Source organism: Vanessa cardui, chromosome 1 (assembly GCF_905220365.1).
Source record: "Vanessa cardui chromosome 1, ilVanCard2.1, whole genome shotgun sequence".
Taxonomy (NCBI): domain Eukaryota; kingdom Metazoa; phylum Arthropoda; class Insecta; order Lepidoptera; family Nymphalidae; genus Vanessa; species Vanessa cardui.
In genome coordinates, this window is record NC_061123.1 from 5263256 (window position 1) to 5291075 (window position 27820).

The window sequence follows — 27820 nt, forward strand, 5'->3', positions numbered from 1 at the left end:
ATTTAGAGTTTAATCTCTTAATATTATCTGTTAAGAGTTTTTAGAAATCTTTGTTGTTTAGTGCGAACAATAAAACATGGTTATCAAGTACAGATTTTTTTAGATATTTATTTATTAATGAACACGAAATAAAGATATAATTTTTTGTTTTTTAAAAATTCAATTAATTTAGGCGATAATAAAATTTTGTCTGTTTCAAAAAGATGATATTTCATGAGCAATTTTGACTACAGCGGTCTTTCTCAACGGTTACTAATTTATGTGCAAACGCTAATGCAATCTCTTTTTCTCGTCACTTATAATCCAACGGGATGCCTTCCCATCCAAAACATCTGAAGGCAGAACGTAGCAGTACCGCAGTACACTTAAATTTAAAATGTTATTTCATTTCACTTAATAATGACGCGTTCATTTTTTTTAAATCAAATTAAAAAAATGCTATTTCATCAAATTGTATCACAATTTAATAACAACATTCCTAAGACTCGTAAGTCGTATCTCAACGAGTTTTAGATAGTATTGGTCACAGACCTACTGGTTTTTGTAAATAGATTATTGAATTTTAATTGAAACGTATTTTTTACAGTAGATTCAAGTTTAACAATTTGTATTTTTGTAAACATCTGTGTACACAAATGATACAATTGTGACATTGACCGATTCACCTTTTACGCATTGCTCAATATGGGTACATAATATTTTTCCCTATACCTACATAAGTAGAACAGGTATATGCTCCTATAATATTATTATAAAGAGGTCAAATTTATTACTATAATATAATATATACTAATTAACAAATTATAATTTTTTTTCACTGGTTGAAAGTTACATATATGTATATAGTAAGTAAAGTCTAAGTGCTATAAGGCAATAAATAATATTTATACCATATCATTTTCTCTGTGTACTGTCTACCCAATATATTAAATCAAAAAATTTTTAATTCATGCCTTCAAAGCATTTTTGAATTGTCATGTTACAGCGTTTCAATATATGTAAAACTACTATCTGTTAGGAAAGTAGATTATATCGAAAACAACCGGCAAGATACACAGTAAATACTTTATTCAAATTTTAATTACAGAGTAAGTCAATGAAGTACCTTGCTTAGAAATCAAGAAATACTAAGTCCAAGTTTTTCTGTCATTCATATGCCTAATTTAGCATTCTTGTGTCGCCACAATTATTTTCATCGTTTCTTTCAAAAAGATCTATATCAAAAGTTTCGGAATAAGGGAGAATTTAGTTTGATATCCTTAAAAAAATCAATTTATTAATTATTAAATAGTCAACACACAATTTAAATAAAAATAACATAGATAAATACAATATACTTAGATCATAAAGTAAGTAGTATGACGGATTATAGACTATGAATTTAATATAAATAGTTTTCTTTAAGCTTCTGCATATATTAGTTGTTTCAATTCCCTTGATGTAGCTAGAAACACTATAAGTCAAGCACATTTATAATTAATGTCTTTCAAAAAATTTAACTCTAAATTTTGGTAATGAAAAGAAAAAAATGAAAAGTGAATACATTTCAAATCATACTATTTACTTACAAACAGAAAAACTTTTCGACAAACTTTTTTGTAATTCATATTATAAGTCAGGGACAGATGCGCAAAATAACATAGCACCGCGCTGGGAACCGCCTTGCCATGCCAATGATGTTTTGCACCAACAGTGTGTAAGCGCACTTGTTTTGCTTGAGAGTCAGTTACTGCTGCACCCTGGCTATTTTATAATCTACATGTATGTTAAATTATTATAGTTCGATCGCAGGTTTATCGTTTCGTACAGCTTAATGCAAGTCATTAGTTATTCCACTGCCAATGATAAATGCTTTAAGTAAGCAGTAGTTTACCTATAATAACATTAATACCGATGTATATCGGTGAAAGTTAATACTCATCATCAGGTGGCCCGACTTCGTAAAGTTTAATAAAAAATGAAATGAAAAGGTGCTGATTGTATTAACGATAATTATGCGGCGTTAATTCAGGTGTTTCATTCGACATTTCATGACACGAACTGGGTTTCGTATGTCGCATGGGTAAGCAGCTTTGTTATCTTACAAGTAGGCGCCACGGCTTATCAACTGTCCCATTGAAAAACAAGGTTTACGCAAGCAACGTTTAACAATGAAAGCAAGTTTTTCCTTATCGTACACCGGGGTTTGCACCGAATGCCTGCACAAGTATTTATGAAGTACCTGAAATATAGCAATAACATGTTTATTTATGAATACAGGACAATGAATAACTTTTACATCAATCGCATCGATACTTATAAAGCGAAAGAAGTGACTCCAGCATCCATGTTTTATATATTTTATTTTATTATTAGTATTTGTTTATTGTTTTTACTTGATTATAAATGTAACTGTCATTATATAGGCTCTGTTCGAAAGACTATCGTTTAGAACATAAATTATAACTATTATTATTATATAATTAAAACAGTTACGATAAATAGATATACATATATCTATTCCAAGTTTTATTTATATTTAAATCTTTCGAAAACATCAGAAATATCTGCTCCAAGCTGATGTAAGCATTACGAGAAATGTTCAATTTAATTATACTTAGATACAATACCGGATGTCAATCTAGGTACTAAATATACTTAGTCATATTTCGTAGACAATTATAAGAGACTGACTTTTGAGCTATGTTGTAAACATACTCGTTAAAGTTTTATAAACAACATTGGCATTAAATGTGGTAATTTAAACTTGCCGTTAAATATATTCAATATATATACATATATTTATATTTTTTTATAATTTTTTAACTATTCATTCTTATCAGAACATAATTATATGTGAATGATATCATTTGCATATACTGATATGTAAATATGTTATCTTACGTTACATGTATACCTATCTATTTCTTATGACAGTTAATTGTGAATTTCTAAATATTTTAACACTGTCTCCGATTGACACATTATTATGTCAATGTTTAGTCTCATTAGCTTTGAAATAATATATTCTTATTTTATCTAACGAGATTTTGTAGTTCTCGTTTGACTAGTATTAATTTAAAAGCAACTGCTTAGTTTTAAAGCCGGTTTTAATTAATATACTACGTAATTATTGTCGAGATGCGTCAATGGATAGATCATCTTACGATTGCAGTATCAAATCCTGGTAGGACTGTCCCATATTTAAAACATTTCAACAAAATTTCACAGTTAAATTTTTAAGGGTATTCATCATTACATAGTACAAAACAAAGTCGCTTACCGCTGTCTATCCCTATGTATGCTTAGATCTTTAAAATTACGAAACAGACTTTGATGCAATTTTTTGAATAGGCTGATTGATTCAAGAAGAAGGTTTACATGCTTATAGAGGCACAATGTAGTAGAGAAACAATGATAATGTTTGATGTTTTAAAGTGATGACGTAAACAATCACATTTTTAATATCAGCATTGCAATAGTTCGAAGCCCGATCGGGTCGCTAGTTGTCAATAAAACTAATATAATACAATTCTCAATATGATACTAACGAGACATTTACAGACTACCTAAATAATGGCCTATTAACTTGTTAATTCACAGTTTATATTTATACCCTAGGGAAGGGAGGAGAGCTACGGCGGCCAAACTCAGGGAAACTGGACAACTACGCATTCGCACAAAGTGAACGTAAGTACCTTATCGCACAGGTGTACCTCTATTCTCTCAATCGTCTTGGAAATACATGTGTCGGCAAATCGGCACACACTTTTATATTACAAACTCTCCACAGCTGGAGTTTGTTGAGTAAGCCTGAAATTTTCTCTACCCCTTAATCTGACACACTAAGTCCGATGCGACGGCAAACGCCACTACCAGATTCAGGATTGTCATATTCACCAATTTTTTAAAGCACGGTAGAGGAAAACTCACCAATAACTATATAATGACCCGATAATTTAATGCTGAGAACTGCAGGCTACTGACTCAGATATGCTAACATTTAAACGAGACAGTTATCGTTATACATATACCTCCCTATTATTGAACAAATGAAGTCTATAAAGAGCTGTAAAGTACCGAACTCTTCATATTCCTGTGAAGATATAAGTATTTAATGCCAACCTCATAGCCACAAATGTATACGTAGGTGTTGTTTTCCATTAGCGCTTTTTATTGGATTTAATTGATAATTTTCCAGACGTGGTTGTCGCATGATGTAATTCATCGTTAATAATGAAACTCGAGTGTTCTACTTCGATGTGCAGTTGACCCCAATCGCCCCCAATCGAAGGACTAAATTGTTTGCTCGATCAATGGTATTATGATCAAAAACACAATATATTATTTACTTATTAAATTTTGAAGACATTGATGGTTGAAATTATATAATTTTAGTAGAATAATAGATAGAAAAATTGAAGCAGTTTTGAATCGTCGATTTACACTTGAATTAATAACAATGAAACTAAAAATTACTCGTAGTTGTTGCTGGACCTTGAAGATTGCTTTTAAAAAAGTTTTATCTTTTAGAGGAACAATACTTATTATTATTATTTCATCAAACAATAACATAAATTAAATATAAAAGAAAAGTAAGATGTGCAAAGGTCTGTCCAAATCTCATTAGTCTTATGGCAAAGAGTTCTATATCTTCCAGACAATATTGCGTAGTACGTATAGACATATTGACATCGGTAACGTCTTAATAAAACCCTAAATATATATATTAAGCGCCTAAAGCCGGCAGCAGAGATGGCCCAGTGGTTAGAACGCGTACATCTAAACTGATGATTGCGGGTTCAAACCTAGGCAAGCACCACTATACATATATATGTGCTTAAATTGTGTTTTAAGGAAAACATCCTGAGGGAACCTGCATGTGACTAATTTCATACATACATTCTGCCACAGGTGTATTCCACCAACCCGCATTGGAACAGCGTGGTGGAATATTTTCCAAACCCTCTCTATTATACCCTATTAATGGAAGAGGAGGACTTATCCCAGCAGTGGAAATTTACAGGCTTTTACTTTACTTTACATTACTGTACAAACGCCTAAACATGTAAACAACTGTAATATATAATTTCGACAACGTATCGATATTGATACCACTCTTGTAGTAGTGCCTATATTTTCGTTATTTTCATACAACTTTTGAGGTAACGCTATAGATATTGAATCAGGCAGGTTACATTAAATTAATTTATTTGTATTTAAATGACATAACTTTGTATCAAAAATGTTGAAAAATATTGTTTTTTGGAAGATCTTTTCGATAAAATTGCAACTACATTGCGAACCGATGGTAATTTTACGTTTAACGATGATTCAAAAGTACTTATAAAATCGTACATAAATAAAGTATATTTTAATTTTATTTTATGAGAAAAGGTTGCTTTCGTTTCCTTATTTTCCTAAAAAAATTTAATGCCGCAAATATGTACTCGGTGCATAACAATTTACAAGCTCGTTTAAGAAGATATCAATTATTCTAGTCCCAATTACCAAAACTTAGTATTATTGTATTAGATATGTGTGAATTTGCTGCGCACATTTAATTTTATCGGAAAAGTGTCAACACTTTTATACAATAAAATATAACAATACACACATATTTTTTTATAATATATATAAAAAAAATTAAGTAAAATATCCCATTTTAAATATTGCTGCACTTTCTTTAGCGTAATTTCCTTGAATATACCTACTGCTCTGATCCATATAATCTAGGTACTAATTTGTTTCTGCTAACTAATCTGACCTGAGCCCCGTTGACAACGAAACTTGCTAAGCATTCGTGATTTTCAGCAACCCTTTTAGGTATGAATGTCATAATTAAATAAACACCTTACCAATAACTTACAACTCTTACAATAACCTACATAAATAAAAATAAATAATATTATGGCAATAATTTATATGGGTAAAATATTTCCAAGATATTTTTTTTCATAGGCTATTTGACTGGTTTTCAAAATCAATTTTATATTATTAAGCAGAGGTTAAGGAACCCAGTAAAAGTTGTTTTTTTTTTTTATTTCTAGAACATACGCGCGAAAACGCTACTTGGACAATATGGCGCTGCAATAGGGTCGGTGACGTCACTTTGCTGTATTTTAATCTGTGGTACATATAGTAGAAAAGCAAGGTTAACAAGCAAGTGACTTCATCATAAGCCCGGCCAATCAGGAGCGTTTAGAGTCCCTTGACAAAACTTAGAAAAAATGCATTTTTATTTATAGATTTTTTAATAAAATAAGTAATATTTTCAACTTTCGTTGTAACCATTTTTAACCATTTTTAAACTCATAATATACACTAATTACAATAATTGACACTTTATTTTTCGCATTGTCAAATAGCCTATTATTGATTGTACATTACCTAATCTCGGAATCAAAGCTTTTTCCATTTAACTAGAACTTTCATACTAAAGTTACCTACCTACCTTTATTACAATATACTAGTGGTCTCGTTCATCATTTCCATTCTCATTCATACGAATCATAAATCATCTCTCTTTTTGTACTGGTGTAAGGAAGTCAGACAAGAAAATGTACTAACCAGTGTTAGTCACATGAGCCTTAGTATAACTGGTTTTTGATCCCCTCATCATCAATATTTCATCCATAACGGCTGATTAAAAGGACAAGGTGTGTAGTGTGTACCCGACCACAGGTGTAACCATATCTTTTACTTGTAATTAAACTGACCTACGTGACTAACTGTGAACTTCAAACCGGATCGCAGTAATATAGATAACTGATGGTTTGGATAGAAAAAAATATGAGGGAATTTCTCGATTTCGGTAGTAAATAGTGCACGCAACCTTGTTCGCGTTTGAATTTAACAAAAAAAAAAATATTGTAGCCTAAGTTACTCCTTATTATATCAGTTATCTGAGAGTGAAAGTCCCGTTAAAATCGGTCCAGCCGTTCCAGAGATTAGCGTGAACAAACAGACAGACAAGCAGACAAAAATTAAAAAGAATGTTATTTTGGAATATGTACCGTGTATACCTACATATGCATTGAATAAAGAAGGGCTATTTTAATATTACAAACCGATTTTATTATATGCATAGATTAGTTTATTATAAACATTAATTTTAAAGTTAACAAAAACAAAATTTATTATATAAAATAAAACAATATTGTCTATATACTTAGCTGTGTAATTGTATCATTATAAGAAAGTAATAAATTTGCATACAAAGTGAAAACCACTATTCTGTAATTCAACCTGTTGTAAAGACTAAGTCAACAATAAAACTCTTTTATGTAAGTACTTAAAAACAGGATATATTTATTCAGGTCTTGTTATTAAGAAACAACAAGAACAATATTAATCACAAGTATTTAAATAATGAAGTACGGGCTCGTCCGTGTTGTAAACTTCTCTAATAATTTGTAATACCAACGACTGAATGAAATTAATCTGAAACAAATGACACGTTAAAATATGATAATGTAAATGTTTCATTTCGAGTCATAAACTTACTTGATGCGGTGGACAGTATCCATCGTCAGTAGATCGCGCAACGGTTATCATAATAGGTTTGGGGATATTTTTCAAAAACAGCTTGAGTGTCTTATTTACAGTTTCTTCTATCTCTTGTTCAGTGCTTATGTGGTGAGGCAAACCTCCCTGATCTCGTGTACAGCCTCCAGCAAATATCATCCACCAATCAGGTTTTTCGCCTAACCTATCTGCCTCTGCTTTCACGACATCTTTTAAATCACAAACCTGCATCAAGTCGATGGATTTATATTTTTATAATTATTATTTTACATTTCTATCAACAAGTACCTACAAGTAGTATAATTCAACTTTTAAATGCATACCTTATGATATAATTCTGATTTCGGTCCTTCGTATCCCTTTAAATCACTATTTTCTTCTAAATATTCAAAGAGTTCTTGCAATTCGACCAACTGTTGTTCTCTCGATTTACAGAATTCTTCATATATTTTCTCATCGTTAACCTGTGGGATATTAAAGCCGAATATGGGTTCCAGCTGATCATACAGCTTTATTTGGTCATATAAATTAAGAAATGGGTTCGCCGTACTGAAAAAATCTAAATCAATATCAAGAACATAGGGTTCACAGATATCAAGATTTTGTATTTTGTTTTTTATTTGCTCTTCGTTTATTTCGCTAAGTTCTGCAACGGTTAAAGTAAACTTTCTTTTGTTGATCAATTGCTGAGAATACAATGCATCAGACAAATAGTAAGGCTCTTTGCTGTCTACACGAAGTAAGCCTGTTTCAGGGTGGTCTCCAACGTGAATCATGCGAGAGCCATCGGCAAATTGTTTCGCCCACGGCGGTCGCAGCCATACTACACGACTTATATGGCCGGCCGCCGCGGCGGGCACAATCCAATTTTCTATTTGTAATAATGGCAAAAGTTTTCTTCCGGACCGAGCGTCCTCTCCTTTCAATTTACGGTCTATAAGCATGTCTGGGTGGGCATCTAGATGTACCAATGTTGTACCTTCTAAGGGTAGTTTCTTTCCACCAATAGCCGAATATATAAATTGTAGAGCTTCATTATGTTCCTCTACCACATATACGGGAATCTTTTTAAAGCTTTTTAATGGTGCTCTTAAATCAGTTTTTGTAGGAGTATCCATATTTTCATGCTAATTATCAATCACACGGAAAGTGCCGGTACATTTTTAACTGAAAAAAAAGTTATACATATATAGGATAAACTGATTTTTAAATTTAAATATTACATCGTACTAGCTAATCTTGCGGCTTTACCCGCGCGTTTATAAAACTTTCAACAATCGTTTTACCCCCTCTAGGGTGGAAGTTTCGTAAAGCTTACTTGATAGGTACTACATAATGCCGATGCCGATCAACACCTATATATAATACAGCTGTTTGTGTATGTTATAATTTCTGAAATTTCGCGATTAATCAGTGAGTGGTATTTCGCTTTTATGTATTTTGATGTATATTAATAACTGTGGTGTAGTTGTTATAAGAACCCAAATAGCCAATTAACTTCGGATTTATAACATTTGTATTGATTAAATTGGTCTCTCATAGAAGTGTAAAAATAGATTTTTTAGGTACTAATACCTTAGAATCGTCTATAATCGCTGCGTAACTGTATTGCGTACTTCAAATAAAGGTCAAGGTCTAGTGTCGAAAGAAATCAAGAGAAAAGTTCCAACCCCACGTCTTAACTGCGCACAAAGTACTTCAACCTGTTTATCTTTAGCGTACAAAATGTAACAAGAAATGACATTGATAAAGTGGAAGGAATACAATAATATACAAACAATATGTGGGTAAACTAAATTTATTACTCGCGACGCTATAAGTATGCGTCACTAAATGTCAATAGAGGAGCTATTAATATTTCGATTTCTTTCTAGAGTGCCATTATAGTAATCATGTTTGTATTGTGGGGTCATGTTCTATTGTCCCAAGTGGACAAGAAATCATAAGGATATTAGTGCAGTCACATAAAAAAATAACTAGCTGTTAATACTCGAGGCTGGGTAAAGATCTAGCTTTAAAAACTTACGTATAATTATAAAAAATTATATGTAAAGATCTATTTATTCACAGAGGTAACCTCAGGAACTTATGCTCAAATTCTAAAAGAAATCAAGGGTTAAATGATACATTATTCCTAAGTCTATAAGGGTATATCCTAACATTGTCTTTATAAATAAACTGCACCCATGCAGAACCGGCACAGTCAAGAAACAAAGAGACTAAAAAATATACAAATGACATTATATTTGTTAATACACGCCGATAATGTAACGTGGAGGTGCGCACTAACATGAGTGAATAGATCTATACTCAGTTAGTTCAAAAAACTTAAATTTCATGTTAATTTTACTTAATTAATAATAAAATAATTATGTATTATTTTCATCTCTTACCTAATTTTTAGAACAATATGCGGGAAATGACAAAAGTGGTTTCTTTATCAGAGGGTGTTTAGCTTAGCTTTGATCATAAGAAGCTCAATGTATAAACACTTCCTAAAACGAGATCATCCGGCAGCGCGATGCGTAGATGCGCAGCGCTGCCGCTAGAATTGGAGGAATGGGTAGAGAAGGGGAGGAGTGTTGTGACGGCTCCCGGGGTCGATATAGCGCGTCACTGACGTCACTACGCTACTACACCCGTCCAAACATACCCCCCGCACTTGTCTTCCCCGTGACCTATTGCGCTGTTACGCCCACCTGGGTCAAGGCGCAAAAATGGCATAGGTTTCGCCCGGATTTTATAAGTAGTCTTTTTTTTTACTTAAGTACTTACCTACTGTTTATTTTTAGATTAAGAAAATAGATAACTTTTGACCAATTTTTGTAAGGTTATTAAAATTTCTTACTGTTCTAATTATATTTCTTCAAAGTATTCTGTGTTTTTTTTTCTCTAAATAAACAGTCTGGCGAACGTTCGCTCGGGCACAATAAGTATAATGTCCGATTACTATATACTATATTAGCTACATATATTCATTTTACGATTATTTTTGCTTAGTTTTCAAAATCGGTATACGGCCTTATTTTACCGACTTCCTCAAACGCAGGCAAAGTAGAAAATTTTTAGCCATAATAGATTAGTTTGTGCAAAATAAAAATAATTAAAATGTATTTCTAGGATCATTCTTTTAAAGGATGTATGTACTCATATATTTGAACAATTTTGATATTCTTTAGTTAGTCAGACCGGACCTTTAAAACACCTTAATGCTGTAAGTAGAGAAATTTTGTTTTATTTAAAATACCTAATTTTTATTGTACTTGCACAAATTTAGAATAATGCATAATTTGAGAAAAGTAAAATGCTGAAAACCATAACTGTTCCCATTTACATTATTTTGTTATTATTAATCTGAATAAAACAATTAACTACTATGGTAGACTCATTTATTGTATGTATATTGATTTGCTAGCAATTTGCTAATATTACATTTTTTTTATTATAAAAATACTATTCTATTTTTTTATAAAATTTATAATATCTTATAATAAAATCTAAGTGTATTAGTACCACACTGCTTCACATTTGAATTGTTATTGTCAATATGTTTAATTTACTTTTAATGACAAAAATAGAGTAAATTTTCAATCAAGCAAATTTGAATAACTTGCTTTTAAGATAGAAATAACCCTAGATAACTGCTACATTCGGAAACTACTTCCTCTTTTTTAGTCCATTGCCATTCCACATCAGATATTATAACATAATTTGTCAATCATTCTGAATCACTAACCTAGTAATTTGTATTATATGAATAAAACTGTTGGGGACATTTTCGCCTTGTATTATATGCTAAAACCATCTCTGGAAATCATCATTTAATAACTTAGATAGTAGAATTATGATAGATTCTTACTGAAGTAATAAGTCATTTATTTTAAATGTTTGCTGCAACTAAATGTTACTTTTTTTATTTAAACCAAATTGTTTGTCAGATACTACAATATATTAGAATTTAATGCACTCAACATTAAAAAAATATGCCAAGCGTGCAGTATGATGATTTGCATTATAAATGCAATATATATTGATAGAGTGATGCAGGCATGGTGACTGTCGGAATATCTGTCTGTCTCTGACGGAATCTGTCGGAATTTGATAAAATTTGTTATGAAACAAGCTTGAATTCAAAGCAAGTTCCTATGCCTCCTCTAACAAAGCTGCTGGCAAAAAATATTAATATTGCTATTCTTATTAATAATATTGTAATACTTTATGTTATATGCAAATCAAGGAGAAAGATATTCAATTATTGTATATAGTTACCGATCCAGCTTCACTTAATTGTAATATGACGATTCAAATGTTCTTGGAAAAGCCTACTTGAATAAAGTTTATTTTGATTTGATTTCAATCTTGGAGTAAAAACTGTAGTTTATGTATTGGAAAAAACAATTTATTGTTTGTCTTTAAAGGAATATATTACATTTATTAAATTAATTTAAAATGAAAGTATGGACTTCATAACACATTAAAATAAAATAGGTAGAAATGAGTTCATGAAGTTTAAAGTCACAAGTTCCTATGAATACGCAACTAATAAGTTCCTCATTAATTTATTTAAATCATGTTAAGGACTCTGCCCTCGTTACTCTTTCTTATCCAACACAGAACACAATCTTGATTTCATTTTTGTATAGATAAAATAAATTAATAATGTTTACTAACTTCGGGGCAAGAATTTGTAAACGAAGTAGAGGTTATTAAATATTTAAAAAATTATTCTTGTTATAATTTAAACAAACCTGCCAACCTATATAAATTGCCTAAAAATAAAATCACTGTAGTATAAAATATAAATTGTCTTATTACTAACGATTAACGAATGTCGAATACTGTTAATATGTCAGTGTCAGTGTCAAAAACACGCTCAGGGCTGCCAAGTGCCAGTAACTTATTTTATATCGCTGGGTGACTTAAATTGTACAGAATCAATGAAATCCTCAAATCAAACCATAGAGCACAGGCCTTTTGAACAGCAATTAGCATTCGAATAAATACCTAGAAGATATCCTCATATCTAAATTATGTAAAAGGAAAAAAATCGTTCAAAACAAAAAAGGTGGTCCAATAAATGGTATTGAAAATCCTAATTTAAATCTTTCAAGCCATGGAATAATTTGATCTATTTTTACAATATAATTATTACCAAACTTTACTTATTTTATTATTTTCATTTATTCACTATTTCAATAATAATGTACTTCATGAAAACAAATATGACTAATAAATACTAATATGAAAACGTAAGGAAAAATTAATATACTAATTAATTATCAATCAATTTTCTTATCAAGCGGACTTTCTCATTTTCTTTATCCATAATAGGGAATATGCAAATATAATATTTATGAAAATTTTGCTATTAAAATGTAAAAAAAATATAAAAGAAGGGTCACTGCAGAGTTTATATTTTATATAATGATGTTTTTTTAACAATAATTACGAATCAAAAGTAACGTAAAACGAAACGGATTTCAAAACACTTTCAGTGACGTCACTCCTGTTACGACTACTTAGTTGAGGTTATAGATGTTAAAAAACTAATCATTGAAAAGAAAATTAATTGCGTTTTGCGAATAAGATTCCTCTTCACAGCTTGAAACCACATTTTTGTTCAGTTTTGTATCAAAAGGTCCAGGTCAAACACAATTTATTTGAAAAATTGTTTAAGTAGATAAACATATTAGCACAAAACATACGTAGACACGGTTTTTTCAGAGTATCCATAGTTTGTTTTAAAATTTTTACAAATAATGTCTCAAAGGTCGCGAAAAAATGCATTAATATGAAAACCAGTGAGGACAAGTACTATCAGTGGTCCAGTGACAGACAGCAGTGACGTCATACGACATATAGTTCCGTTTTCACTCGAAAATTTAAATTGACTTTTGGAAACCGCATTTTTGGAGTAAATATCAGTTTTAATTTCTAAATAGATTTGTGGTCTATTCTATATGGAGTTAATTCTTTAAGATAAACACAAAAATAAAAATATCGCATCTTTCCTATTTGCAGCTGTATGAAGCCAGGGTGGGTGACTCGCATTTTATAATTAATAAAATAAAAATATTGGCTTCAATAATTGTACTAATAATGAATTTTATATCATTATCATTCATTATAATTGTTAAAGTAGGTTTCTTATGCAAGTAGGCAGAACACGCAGGGCAAATTATGCATCGGGCTGGATAATGTGGCTCTGCAACAATCAGCCAAAATTTAGAACTTTGGCCCTCGTTTTTATTTAATGGTTGTGTTTAATGCAAGTCCACCACCGTGAGTAATGGCCTTCCAGCACTTACGTCCGCTTACATCTTCTCTAACATTTGCAACTTATATATTTTAAATATAACACATTACAGCAGATTTTCTTGGAGGTAAGTTTTCGTGCAAGCCCGTGTAGGTGGGTACCACCCACTCATATTCTGACGCTAAGCAGCAATTTACTTAGTATTTTTGTACTCGAAAGGTGAGTAAACTAGTGGGGCACATGAACAGGCACAAGGGAGATAACACCTCAGCTCCTAAGGTTGGTGATTGGTTGGTTGGTTGATGTAAGGAATGGTTAAATTTCTTACAGCAGTAATGTAAACACATGTGTGTGCACTGGCACACTTGGCAACCTACATATACCATAAATATGTATTCTGATAGATAATCCGCCAGTATTTATCATTATGTATAAGCAAAGCTTACTAATCTGATTATACACTGAATCCCATTACAAGTACCCATATTACAAGTATCAATACTTGGGTCTTTAAAAACATTTATAATGCAGTGGTATATGCATTCAACTATGTATAAGATCAACAATCTCGTCTCACCTTAATTTCAATAAATTAGTTAAGTTTATTTAATGTATGGTAATAACAAATAATTATTATTATTAGTATAGCGAGCTTCTCCTTTTGCGATGATTTGGATTTTATTCCTGCCGGTTTGTTGTAGGCTAAACATATGGCATTGTTATATCTGATAATAGGTGTTTTCACAATGTTTTCTTCACCGCCGTACGATACATTATACATAGAAACTAGGTACGTGAACACTTGAACGCTATTTTTATATCTATACCACAAATTAAGTACATACAACTTATTATTATAGAAAAATGACTTCTATATTTTGGAAAATAATGCAATTTCGCTTTGGAAGCATAATATGTTTATCTGGAGGACTTATAAATAAAACTGGCGCGTTGCCTTTACTTTAGCTCATAAACTGTTGAATAATGATCGATTTTAAAAGGTTATGAAAAATGTTTAAGACATTGTGGTAATTGTTATTCAATTTACTATTCAATCTCGATCATCGATTGGCCTGTTGTCATCGAATATGGATTAAGTCAATTTGTTAAGTTGTTTATAGCCACCAGGTTAGAAATTACAAAATAAAGAATCTAAAAAAAAGTTTCTATAATTTGATTTTTTATATAAAATTTCCATCTACGCAAAGGGATTCAAAATAAAAGTCACAATGCATTAAACCTAAATAAACTTTTATTTAATATGTAATTTACACATGGAAAACATTACGGCAGGGTCGAAATAAAAAAAGTCACATGATTGCACTTTAAACAAAATAAAAATAATGCAATTAAATTAGATTCTATCCTCTCTGGATTTAAAAAAAATACCATGTGAAAATTAATTTACCTTAAATATAAAGTTAAGACATTTCAGTGTTAATGTTAAGAAATAATATATTATTAGATTAAAGAAAAAATATGATAAGCCATTTGCATAATATTAAAAATGCTTCTTTTCTTAAGACATCATCTCCCTTTAAAAACATCGTTTGAGACTTGCACCTGTGTTTGCTAGCATTTAATAAAATGACAAATGCCACTTATTCTAAATTGACATCTAGTGTGATACGGTCAAATGTATCTTATAAGCTAAAGAAATTACTTTAATGATAGTACATAGTTACTATGAAAGTACAAAATTAAGTAGATTTAATCTACCATTATTACATTGTTGTTGTTTTGAATGCATAGACATTAATGACTGAAATATTTTTATACCTCTAGTGCATGTAAAGGGTGGGGGAGTTACATAATAATTATAATAAATCTATACTTATATTACAGTGAACTACTATCTTTGTACTTTGTTCACAATGTCTGAGCTTGATGTGAAAAGGCCATGGGGCAGTGAAGATCTATTTATATAAAAAAATCATGTGATTTTGGGTGGATTACTTTTAGTGATGTAAATTTTAAAATGTCGAAACTAAAACGACACTTTGGAAATAAATGCACAGTTGAGGCTTGATAGATAGGTAAGATTTAAATATGTCAAAATAGATTCTATATTATTCCATGATTTCTGAACCTCGCATCTTACCCAGCTATCGAGTCCAACTAGCACTGTTAAACTTGAATACGTAGGTATGTTAAGAGATAGCCCATAGGGCGAAATTCAAACCTAAGGAGTAGTGAGGCACCTTGTAATAAAAACTTTGCGCCACCAGAACGCGGCGATTTGAGTTGATATGTTACATAATGCGGCAATTCTCTTCTCCTTCGCGAATCTCTCCGAGCTGAAATAAATAGAAACTTAGTTAATACCAGTTTGTCTGTAAAACCTTATGAGCTCCTGTTTAAATTGCATTATTTTGCGTATACGAAGTTATTTTTATATCAAAAAACGTTAATTATAAGACCACCAAAGTATTACAAATATAAATATACCTGTTCACGGCGAGGGAATTTGTGTGCAAGCTCGCGATGTCGCTGTGCGCTTGTACTGATCTGTCGCCGCTGTCGCTCCGATACTGCTACTTCCTGTAATTTAATATAAATAAAATTGTTTTTAACACATAAAACATTCATCATCCTCCTGCCCTTTTCCCAATTTTATTTGGGGTCGGCGCAGCATGTCTTCTCCTTCCATACTTCTCTGTCAGACGTCATCTCACAAGTAACATTCTTTCTAACCGTATCGTCTTTCACACAATCCATCCATCGTTTTCTTGGTCGTCCTCTACCTCTATATCCATCCACATTCATGCTCATGGCCTTCCTCACAATATGTCCCTCATTCCTCCGCATTACATGCCCATACCATGATAGCCGCCTTCCACATAACTTCTCGGCTAACGGTGTCACTTTCAAACTTCCTCTTATGTACTCATTCCTTACTCTATCCATTCGCGTAACACCACACATTCCTCTCAGCATTCTCATCTCCGCAACATGCAAACATAAATCATTATAGTATATAGAGATGTTTGCCCATACCTCCTGGTCGTTGTTAAACAGCGTAGTCGTGAAGTTGTCCGCGACAAACCATTTCTGTCCCTTCATGACGATGTCTCTCGGGGGGTCGTGGTCTACACCGGCGTCCGCTGACCACACAGTCGAGATCGCACCGGGCTCAAGTTTTACAGTGCGATGGAACTTGAACACTGTTTCTTGGTCTCCAGCCTTCCGGATGATTTGGAATCCACCTAAGCTCAGCTCCTGTTTAAATTGGAATATTGAAAATGTTATTATTTTATTTCACTCATGAATTTATACAATTTTCTATGTTACATACACGTTATAATTTAAAATTATTAAGACCTAATATATTTTTAAATGTATCCTATATTGTTTACCTTCTTTCCCTTGTTCTTGATCTTAACGAAGCTACCATCGGGGCAAGCCTCGGCAACTTCTAAGTCTCCTTTAGCGCTGGAAGTGACACTGAAGTCCTGTAGACTGCGTTCTTCGCTCTCATCGAGTAGAGTGCGCTTGCGAGCTGCTCGCAGAGGTGTGGCGCGGCGGCCGGGGGTGATGCGACCTCCGCTAGCTGATGTGGCGCTCATTGATGCACGAGAGTCGCGTCCAGGCGACTGGGATGTGAGGTTTAACCTACGATACGAATAACCGATTTAGTTAATACAAATTTAGCAACATTTAACATGTATTTTATGTATTGCAAATGTAATAAAAATCATTTAACATTTAATAATAATAAATAATAAATATGAGACAACATCACATACATTACTCTGATCCCAATGTAAGTAGCTGAAGCACTTGTGTTATGGAAATCAGAAGTAACGACGGTACCACAAACACCCAGACCCAAGACAACATAGAAAACTAATGGTAATCTACATCGACTCGGCTGGGAATCGAACCCGGGACCTCAGAATGGCGTACCCATGAAAACCGGTGTACACACCACTCGACCATGGAGGTCGTCGTGTATTTGTAGCTGCAAAGCAAATTAAATTATTATCGTTAGCTCACCTGTCTTCCTCGCCCTCGAGGAGCGCACGGTATGTAGCGATTTCGTGGTCCAACGATATCTTGATGTCCATCAACGTAGCGTACTCTCGCAGTTGACCCGCCATTTCGTCTCGCAGACGCGCAAGTTCTTGTTCAAGAGAAGCGAGGTCCTCAGCGTGACGTGCGCGTTCCGACTCAAGTTGACGCTCCAATTCACGGCAACGGTTCTGTTTTAAATAAAATTGATCTTGCAATTAACTGGGATAGTTCATAAAAAAAACTGGTACAGGAGTGAATATAAATGATGTATAAAATCAATCAATATTAGAACGATTTAAAAAATATGTTGGGGTTTGTTAGCCTATTCATTGAGAAAAGTTGTAGACTTTATAACATCGAAGAAGAGAGTAGTTGTGTGTAGTGATAATTAATTATGTAACAGAAAAATATAAGAATCTAAGAAATTTTAAAGGTTGAGTACCTTAAGCGTTAATATGTATAAAAATACGAATTCATACAAAAATTTATTACTTACACTGAGTGAAGCATTCTTGTTCTCAAGATCGTTTAGCGTGGAGTTGAGGCTGTCGATGCGCGTGCGCATGGTGCGCAGCTCTTCCACGGCCACCGTCGCTGCGCTGCTGTTGCGATGCGCAGCGGATTGCAAGTTCTTCATCTAAAGACGAATCAATGTTACTTTAACTTTATATTCCACATCATTGGGCTGTTGTTAATAATTTGTCTACTTTGATTGTCTATCATGGACGTTCATTAGACTAAAATTTTGGATTATACAAAGTGTTTGATCTACAGATCGGAAAATTGGGATATTTCATCGGATTATAGGATGCTCATAGCATTATAGAATGCATCCGAGCGTGTTTCAAACAAAAATGACCTTTACAATAACTGTTTCACTGTGCTTATCTTGGTCAATTGGTTAATGTAGAACATTGGTTAGAAAGATATGATTTAGGAAGGCTCACAGTGGGAATACATGCCGAAAAGTTAACACTGGAAAAAAAACAATCTTAGGATGGTAATCTAAGCATTTAGAATTTAGAACCATTTTTTTAATAGCAATTGTTTTGTATACAAATTAATAAATAGCAACAATTATAATAGTGATGCTGATGGAACTGACAAGTGCTAGCAGACAGTATATGACACGTCATTTTAAAAGGTCATATTTTAAACATATTATAAAGGTTGTGTGACATGGAAAGGATTGTAATAAATATTTCTTTGCCTATACTTTACCTTTTCACAGAAAAAGGTGGGTTAAAAGAAGAAAATATCTTAATAAATAATAATATGAGACAACATCACATACATTACTCTGATCCCAATGTAAGTAGCTGAAGCACTTGTGTTATGGAAATCAGAAGTAACGACGGTACCACAAACACCCAGACCCAAGACAACATAGAGAACTAATGGTAATCTAAAACTACATCGACTCGGCCGGGAATCGAACCCGGGACCTCAGAGTGGCGTACCCATGAAAACCGGTGTACACACCACTCGACCACGGAGGTCGTCAATAACATAAGGAATGACACATAATTGTAACAATACCTTGTTCTCATAGAGGGCTTCAATTTCATCGCGGTTAGCCTTAATGTTAGCTTCCTGCTGTTCACGCAGTTCCTGCAGGCTCTGTTGTAGTTTAGCCTCATATTGTTGAGCGAGACGACCATCTGTGACAATAATATTTTAACATTAAGATCACAGTTTTTATTATTTATTTATTTATTCTTTATTGCACCCAATCTTACAACTAAAAAATAACATTTTAGTTACATAAAAGTTGCATGAGGTGCAACAGGCGGCCTTATCGCTAAGCAGCGATCTCTTCCAGGCAACCTTTGGGTAAAGGATCATGATATTAATATTAATGGGAAGGGTACAATAACTTTTTATATATATAATATAAATATATACTATATTAAATACATACATACATACATACATAAATAAAACATAAAATATATATAATAAAATAGGAGATATTAACTAAACAAGAAATTAAGAACAACAACGACTGCTTAGAATAACTAATGCGATAAGTAAAAGTCCTTAACCATACTTTTAAAAACGGCTAATGACTGTGCGTGAAATTATGTCTCACTATTAGCCATGAAAGTATTGTAGTTATCATAGCATGGAAAATCAATATTTTTGCTTTGATATTTATATTGAATCTTAGTATATCTTTATCTTTTTAAATATTGCATTCACAATAGTGTATTTAAAAGAATTACAACTCACCGATCTCGGATATTTCGACTTGACGTCTGGTACGCGTCTCGTGCAGCTCCTGCTGGAACACCTGCTCCTTGAAGGATAATTCCTCGCGTAGACTCTGCACAGTGTTCTCCATGTCGATGCGACATAGCATTTCCTCCTCGAGGGTCTTGCGTGTATCGGCGTACACTTTACGTAGCTTTTCGAGTTCTTTAGCCAGTTCCTACAGGAAATAAATATAAAGTTAATGCTATAATATTGTTTCTGGTTGAAATTATTTTGATAAATGGACTTATTTTATTGATACGACTGGCGAGCCAAGGATTGTACGTCGTATATCGACGAAATCTACCAGTTATTATTAAAACAGCTGTACAATGTTCCAAATCAATTGGATGAAACATACATTAATTTAAGCATATTATTTGCAAATACATTGTTTAAAACGTACGTATAATAATTACCGCATAGGTAATAAAAATGTCAAATTTTAAACTACAATTGAACCCAAAAATAATAACATCTCAATACTTTGTATGAAAATTTCGACTTATATATTTTATAAACTGGGTGTATTGTATAGCAATTTTAATATATTTTAATGCAGTTGATAGTGAGGCTCTTTATCATGTTTAAGTAAAACCGGTTTATCGATATCAACTTGGTTAATGCACAGTAACTTCAAAAATGAACAAGTTCTTATTGGTATTTCTTTCGATTAAATCGATTTATAAATTAAAATTAATTAAATACAAACCCTGGCCTCATCCTGAGCCTTCTTCTTGTCAGCAAGGGCAGTATTATATTTGTTGCTTTCTTCCGTAAAGCGAGTTTCATAATGGCGCGCTAAATTTTCAGCTTGTTGACAATCCTTCGTCTTCTTATCCAAACTGAGGAGAAAGATAAAAAAAAGTTTATAAAACAATCATATTTCGAATCGTCGCCAACAGTGATCTTGACACACATATATTTATAAATGGCGAACGATTAAACGCATCATCACATGCTCTTGCGGTTACATTTTATTGGAAGGTAATTTTTTTCATGATTCAGTAGAATTAAAAACATACGTTCTACATTATTAAAATTTTATTATTTTCGTTCTAAAACGAATACTAACAACAAAATTAATTTCATAGATATTCATTTGAATCCGCGATTATATTTAATGGGTATCTAAAAAATTATCATTGTTTTCTTTTTGAAAGCAATTATTTATGTTCCCCTTTTATTTACGTAAGCTGGTTGCGTGACTTTTGACTACTACGTCGCAGGGCGAAAATACAACGCCGCAGTGTCCACAATTTCAAAATGACTATAATACATATAAACACAGTAGCGTCATTTTATTCAGAATACGAACTATTTAGTTAATGTAATGTATGCGTTTCTACATATTATATTTTTAAATTCTCGAATTAAATTACAATAGCAATGAGCGTTTTAATTTAAAATAACTAAAAAGAAACATTTTAAATATAAATAGCGGTATAGTTAAAATATGAGCTGTACAAATTATATTTTGTTTTTTTTTAATCTTATGATATCAGTAACTTTGAATCGTATATTAACAATATACAAAATATCTTCATATAAAAAATTGTTATCATCATATATGACATGATTGCTTGGTTGCAATTTTGATAACAGAGCTTAAGAGATATAAACGACATACATTCGGCTAATAATGTATGTATAAATATTATATATACTTAAAGGTAGGGCTTTGTGCGAGCCCCTCTGGGTAGAACAAACTATCAGATAATTATTCTAGGGGCGATTTGTTATGGATACTTTTTCTTACACGTCTAATAGGATCTATGGTCAGTTATGGCCTATTTGTCAATCGCCCTAATGTATAACTTTAAAAAAATAATAACAAAGAATAATATGTATAGAATTTACACATCACATAGAATATGTAAAACATAACACATTTTGGTTAGCTTTATTAGTAAAATTAAATGAGAATAAGAGATATATCGGTTTATATGGCGATTTTAGTAAAACTTTGCCAAATATAAGCGATTTTAATAATTGTTTGTATATTCGATGGACGAATATAATGGATTAAGTCGTCCTGTGACGATCCTCAAACTACGTTTACTTAGGTTAAACGAATTCAAAAGTGTACTATTGCTCAATAACTTCACCAAAAAGAAACTTTTCGTAATTGGAAATTATTTGAGAACGTTTCGTTGAAATAAAATAAAATATACCCCCACTTGTGAGTTGATATGTTTTTCTAAGCTGCTCAATCTAATTTGAGTAACGCGTTCGAGTACCCGTTATTAGTAAAAAACTGTAACAGTAATGTTAACTTAACGGTAAATGGTATTTTAAACCACGATAAAAGTTAAATAATTTAGATAATTATTATCATTACAAATTAAAGTGGCGGTTTAATTAACTTGAAATATAAAACATATCGCAATTCCTACTGTTTATTTTTACTAAAAATAATAATTTTTAATCGATTCGAATGACGTTTAGAATTGTTTAAGCAAACAATTTCATAAGCTATTTTTTAAAGTATATAACAGCGCTGAGGCTCTATGGTTGACTATTAAGTTACACAAATAGTGTAACCTGAGAGAAGGTCGACCTGTATTAATGACATATTACTTGAGCATACTATGACATAATGCTTGAACTATTTATTTGTCAATCGCACACGAAATGCGATTTGTTCATAAAATAAAACGATTGCTCAAAAGTTCTGTAAAAACGATGATCTCATTCGGCTTTCCGTCATTATTAATTCACATTCGAAAGAAGACAGCATACATACATACTACAAAAACATATATAGGTATAGGCAAAGTTTGAATTTTATAGTGCAAAATTGAAATGTTAGTTATTCGTAGAGAAAAGAGCTTATTTTTATAGAACTCGACATGTGTTTAATTCGATTTTATATTTAGATATACTTAATCTACAATAATTTGCTAGCAATGTGGGGGAGCGCAAATACTACATGACTAAAGCATTATAAAATCATCATACGTGTTTTAATAATTTTAAAGTTTTAAATGAGACATCTTTATTTATTATTTCGGTGTAATAAGCACGTTGCCTTATAAACTTGTTTTCGTTTTACGTGAAGGCATCTTGTACGTCACGGTTATTTTAACAATTATTACGTCACCTCTAAAGTTAATATCATATTCTCGCAATACACAAATAACGTAGCTTAAACTCAAGAACAAATCTTTATTTTTTGATAATTCAGTAATAGGATTTTTGAGAGTATCTAGCTTAAGTTTATTGTATAAATATATTTATTGCTAATTTTCGACAACTAGTCTTTTCGACTGAAAATCAGTACGATATATTTATAACTACACAGATTAGTGTGTAGGTCGAAATTCCACATGGTATGCGTTTTATTTCCTTTTAAAGTAAATATATATCACAATTTTCGACGTATGTTATTTATTCAAGTAAACAAGTAAATATAACTTAAGCGAAATATTCAACAGCTTAATTTTTAGTGTTATGACAAACGATTAAAAATTGCCAATTGTAGTCGGAATAAACATCGGCCGTTTCTAAATTTTGATTACTTACTAATTTTTACGATTGACTAGTATTCTTAAAATAGTATTTTTTGTAATCTATTAAATTTAACGGAACTTTATTGTTATCATTAACTTGACACTTTTGCATTTTTAAAGCCATGACGACTTAATACACATAAATTCTGTAGGCGTAGAGCCTTGTGGGGGCAAGTGTGTCGCGGTCGTCAGGGTCAACATAGGTCAATCAAGGTAACTTAATGTCCTCATATTATTGTTACAGAAATGACCTTAACAAGTTTTAAAAACTTCATTTTGTTGAAAGCCATATGAAGTTTCGACGAAAGCTCAACAAATGATTTGAAATTAAAAGTTCCTGATATAGAGTTCCTTTGCCTTGCTAAACAATAATTGTACACTGTTTAAAAAGTTGATTATTGCTCTCTATATTATAGTTAGTGTCCTTTAAATATTTCTTTATTAGCTTTTTCTTATTTTGAGGAACATAAAACCAATTAATATTAAACAAACTTATCAGCATGTGACTATAAAATATCACATTGCTTAAAATTATCGAGCAATTTTATAAAGTCATTATTAGCAAGCGGATATAACATTGTACTGCTAACCAGGGCAAGGTGAATGCAAAAGTATTAGTAAGAAAATATATAGTAAGCAGAAAATATATAGTAAACAAAAATTTTTTTTTTTTTTAATGATAGTGATATTAGAATATTTTAAATGAACACTAATCTAATTAAGTTGTTACAGTGAGTTAACAATTTAATAGACTTTAAATTGGTCCAACAATCTACGACTCATTCAGTTAAATAAAGATTTATATGTACAAAAATAGTTTGGCCAGCAAAACACATGGCAATATTCATAAATAAAGATGGATGCAGGAAATTAAAGACAATTTTTTTTCCACGCACTATGTCTACAATGTTGTATTTGCATAACTAAAGATGGATGCAGGAAATTAAAGACAATTTTTTTTTCCATGCACTATGTCTACAATGTTATTTTTGTATTTGATGTTATTATTTATTTATCAAGGAACCCAACCCAGAAGAGCTGAAGCTCTCATATTCATTTTAAATTGTTTACTTTTGTGGTTAAACTTTATGCATTTGTTACTTCATTGAAAGTATTAGGATAATTTTTTATTCGTTTAAAAAATTTTGTATTCTTAATTTGTTTTCAATTGACAAATATTTTATAAGAGTTTAAGCAAATATACCAATACTATGTTGAAAAATTATGTTTTAAAGAAGACATTTTTTAATAATGTTTGATAAGTTGAGGTTGTTTATATTAGTATATGTAAGCATAATGGTTAATTTGCATTTCTAAAACTATTAATTAAAAAAATATATAGTCATAATCATTTTGTAGGTACATTAAAAGAAATAGGTATTAAATAAGATGCATTACTAGTATTTAAGCTATTAGAGTAGTTACTAGCAGTTTAATATTGAATTAATAATAAATATTAGTGTTCATATTAATTGAGGAAATCCATAATTTTGTAATTTAATATCATGCAGTGTGTAAAAAGTAAATAATGGAGCTATGTTTATCTACATTTGACCTATTATAAGAAATACTATTACCTTGACTCAAATAGATTTACAACTAGGTCATCATTTTTTCTGAGACGACTGTCTGTGTCAAGTATTTACGATATAAAATGCTATGTAGTATTTAATATATTCAATTGTTTTGAATTGATTTGTTTACAAACAAATCTTCAGTAACATGCTTGTTGAGAAGTAAATAACGAATTTGCCCAACATTAGTTATATATGAATGTCTAATGTTGTATATCATTGGATTGTTATATTGAGCTATGATGTCACTGTGTCGTAAAGGCGAGGTCGCCCGAACGCTCGTCATTCCGTGCTCGGTCCGAAACGACGTCGATGACGTAAACTATGCTAAGGTTAGCCGGAAGAAATTCTTAAAATATACAGAATGTGGGCTTTAGGTTTTGACATTAGATTAGATAAATATATACTTAATTAAAATAAAATCTTACTGTTTCTTAAGGTCGTCGTTTTCTTCGTACAACCTCTTCAAATCGATTTCCAATTTAGCTTTTTCCCTTGACGTATCATCTAATAATTTTCTCGCATCTTGGAGCTCATGCTCGTACATACCCTTTATATTGGATACCTCGCGTGTGACCACTTCCTGTGTGGTTTGTATTTCTCGGCGCAGACCAGAATTCTCACTCTCAAGTTGACGAACTTTATCAATGTAGGCCGCAAGACGGTCATTAAGATTTTGTAAAGCATCTTTTTCCTGCAGACGTGTATGTCTTGTTGGACTCAAAGGGCTGTTGGGCCGGCCGGCAGAGCTAGAAGGGCGGCTACCAACAGGAGTGCTTGACTGAGGCGGTATTGGAACTGACGACACAACACTTATATTGGTTGAAGATGTAACAGTCTTTTTAGATTTAGAGGACATTTTGAAGTGTTTTTTCTGTCACAACAAAAACAAATACACAATTAATTCTTCACACAAGCCAACTAACGGCGGCAAGCGTAGATCTCGATTTCTTCACAAGTTTTACAACCTGTAAACCCAAGCTTAAATGATCACGTGACCATTGAGTCATAACAAAATGTTGCCCCTAACAAAACCGATAATTTATAAATCGGTAAAGGGCAACTTGCAATATAATTAACTTAAGACATCTAAATTTTAAGAGTTATTAGTATTATTATATTATTAGTAGTACTACTATCACTAATTAATCTTTCTTAATCAATTTGTATTTATATATTTATTTAAAGTGGCATTGCTGAGCATTGTGCAAAAAACCGGTTTTTCTAATATTTATCAAAATAATCGGTCAAACTTACTGAATTTATTTAACTTTGAAGTTAGACATAATAAAAGGGTTCGTTAATTTGTTTTCTTTTATAAGAAATAATTATTCATATTATAAAACAATGTAAACAAATACGATTAAGTATAAGATAATGTTTAATGAATAAAATAGATAGTAATATACCTTCATGTTTGTTTTCGATTACTTATGAATGACCTATAACAAAACCTACAGAAATAAGTAGGATGCAACCGTTACTTCAATTAAGTTAAATATTACGAAATTGTTTGAAGTTTGTAGCTGGCAACCCTAGATACAGTATTTATGACCCTTTGTACAGAACTATCGATTGTTGACCTCGAAAAATATTGAAGAAACCGCTAGTACTATGTATCGATAGTATCGTTTTGATCAATACTGTCGAAACTATAGATGTGTGTCTCTAGCTCTCTGTAAGCAGCACTATTGATACTAACAGCGATACATGCCATTGATACTATCGGCAATAACGATAGTTTTCGGCTATCGATAGTCAGGGAATACATTTTGAAAAAATGATGAAGACGAAGTCGTTAATGAACTTTGAATCGCGTCCCTTAGGCGTCTTAATTATGTAAATTCTACTCTTTTGCAAAAAGACACATAACATTTACAATAGGCTTTTAGACAATGCAAAAAATAAATTGTGAATTTTTGTAATCAGTGTATATTATGAGTTTAGAAATGGTTATTTACTAACGAAACTTGAAAATAATACTTAATTTATTCAAAAATCCATCAATAAAAATGCATTTTTTCAAACGTTTGTCACGTGACACAAAACGCTCCTGATTGGCCGGGCTTATGATGAAGTCACTTTCTTGTAAACTTTGCTTTTCTGCTATATGTACCACAGATTAAAATACAGCAAAGTGACGTCACCGACCCCATTACAGCGCCATATTGTCCAAGTAGCGTTTTCGCGCGTTATTTAAATAGGGAATTTAGTTTGCAAAAACAATTGCAAATATGTACTAGAAATAAAAAAAACAACTTTTACTGGGTTCCTTAACCTCTATTAAATAATATAAAATGGATTTTAAAAACCAGTCAAATAGCCTATTGAGTAAACTTTAATGGTTTTTTTTTTTTATAATTCGAAGAGAAAGTACTAAATGTATTCTTAAACTCTTTACTGGACCAAATTTTATTAAAATTATTTATATATAGTTTCATTACCTGGCCTTATAAATAACTTGTCTTGTGATAAAAATATCTTAGCAATACCATCGAAAAATAACTGACTATTGATTGCACAAAACTATCGATAGATGATTGTACAGTGCGAGTACGTACACTCACGCAGCTTGTAGATTTTTTTAAATATAATGGATCAAATTTTAAAACTTGTATAACTTATTTCGTAATTTTATGCTTATTCCTTTTAAAATTATAAACAAAACATCTAGACATTTTTGTTTAATATAAACAATTTATTTA

General features: G+C 31.6%; 2 protein-coding genes across 4 annotated transcripts; both read right to left on the reverse strand.

Annotated features, from left to right (window-relative positions):
- Positions 1-7146: 7146 nt before the first annotated feature.
- On the reverse strand, positions 7147-12329 carry LOC124532627 (UPF0489 protein C5orf22 homolog). Of its 3 annotated transcripts, none has more exons than XM_047107652.1 (4): positions 12255-12329; positions 7830-8673; positions 7486-7731; positions 7147-7422 (listed from the first exon to the last, which is right to left on the reverse strand). In XM_047107652.1, exons 2-4 carry the CDS (start codon positions 8622-8624, stop codon positions 7330-7332), a joined length of 1134 nt encoding a protein of 377 aa, XP_046963608.1. In that variant the 5' UTR covers positions 8625-8673; positions 12255-12329; the 3' UTR covers positions 7147-7329. The 3 variants fall into 3 exon arrangements, with proteins under 3 accessions (XP_046963608.1, XP_046963616.1, XP_046963599.1); XM_047107660.1 differs by having other exon boundaries at positions 12263-12302; XM_047107643.1 differs by lacking the exon at positions 12255-12329 and adding an exon at positions 9900-10284.
- Positions 12330-14992: 2663 nt separating this feature from the next.
- LOC124544257 (lamin-C-like) lies at positions 14993-26110 on the reverse strand. The gene is made up of 10 exons (XM_047122732.1): positions 25544-26110; positions 20742-20874; positions 20009-20207; positions 19316-19437; positions 18273-18413; positions 17759-17964; positions 17119-17374; positions 16760-16981; positions 16211-16303; positions 14993-16059 (listed from the first exon to the last, which is right to left on the reverse strand). Exons 1-10 carry the CDS (start codon positions 25972-25974, stop codon positions 16015-16017), a joined length of 1848 nt encoding a protein of 615 aa, XP_046978688.1. The 5' UTR covers positions 25975-26110; the 3' UTR covers positions 14993-16014.
- Between the last annotated feature and the right edge of the window lie 1710 nt (positions 26111-27820).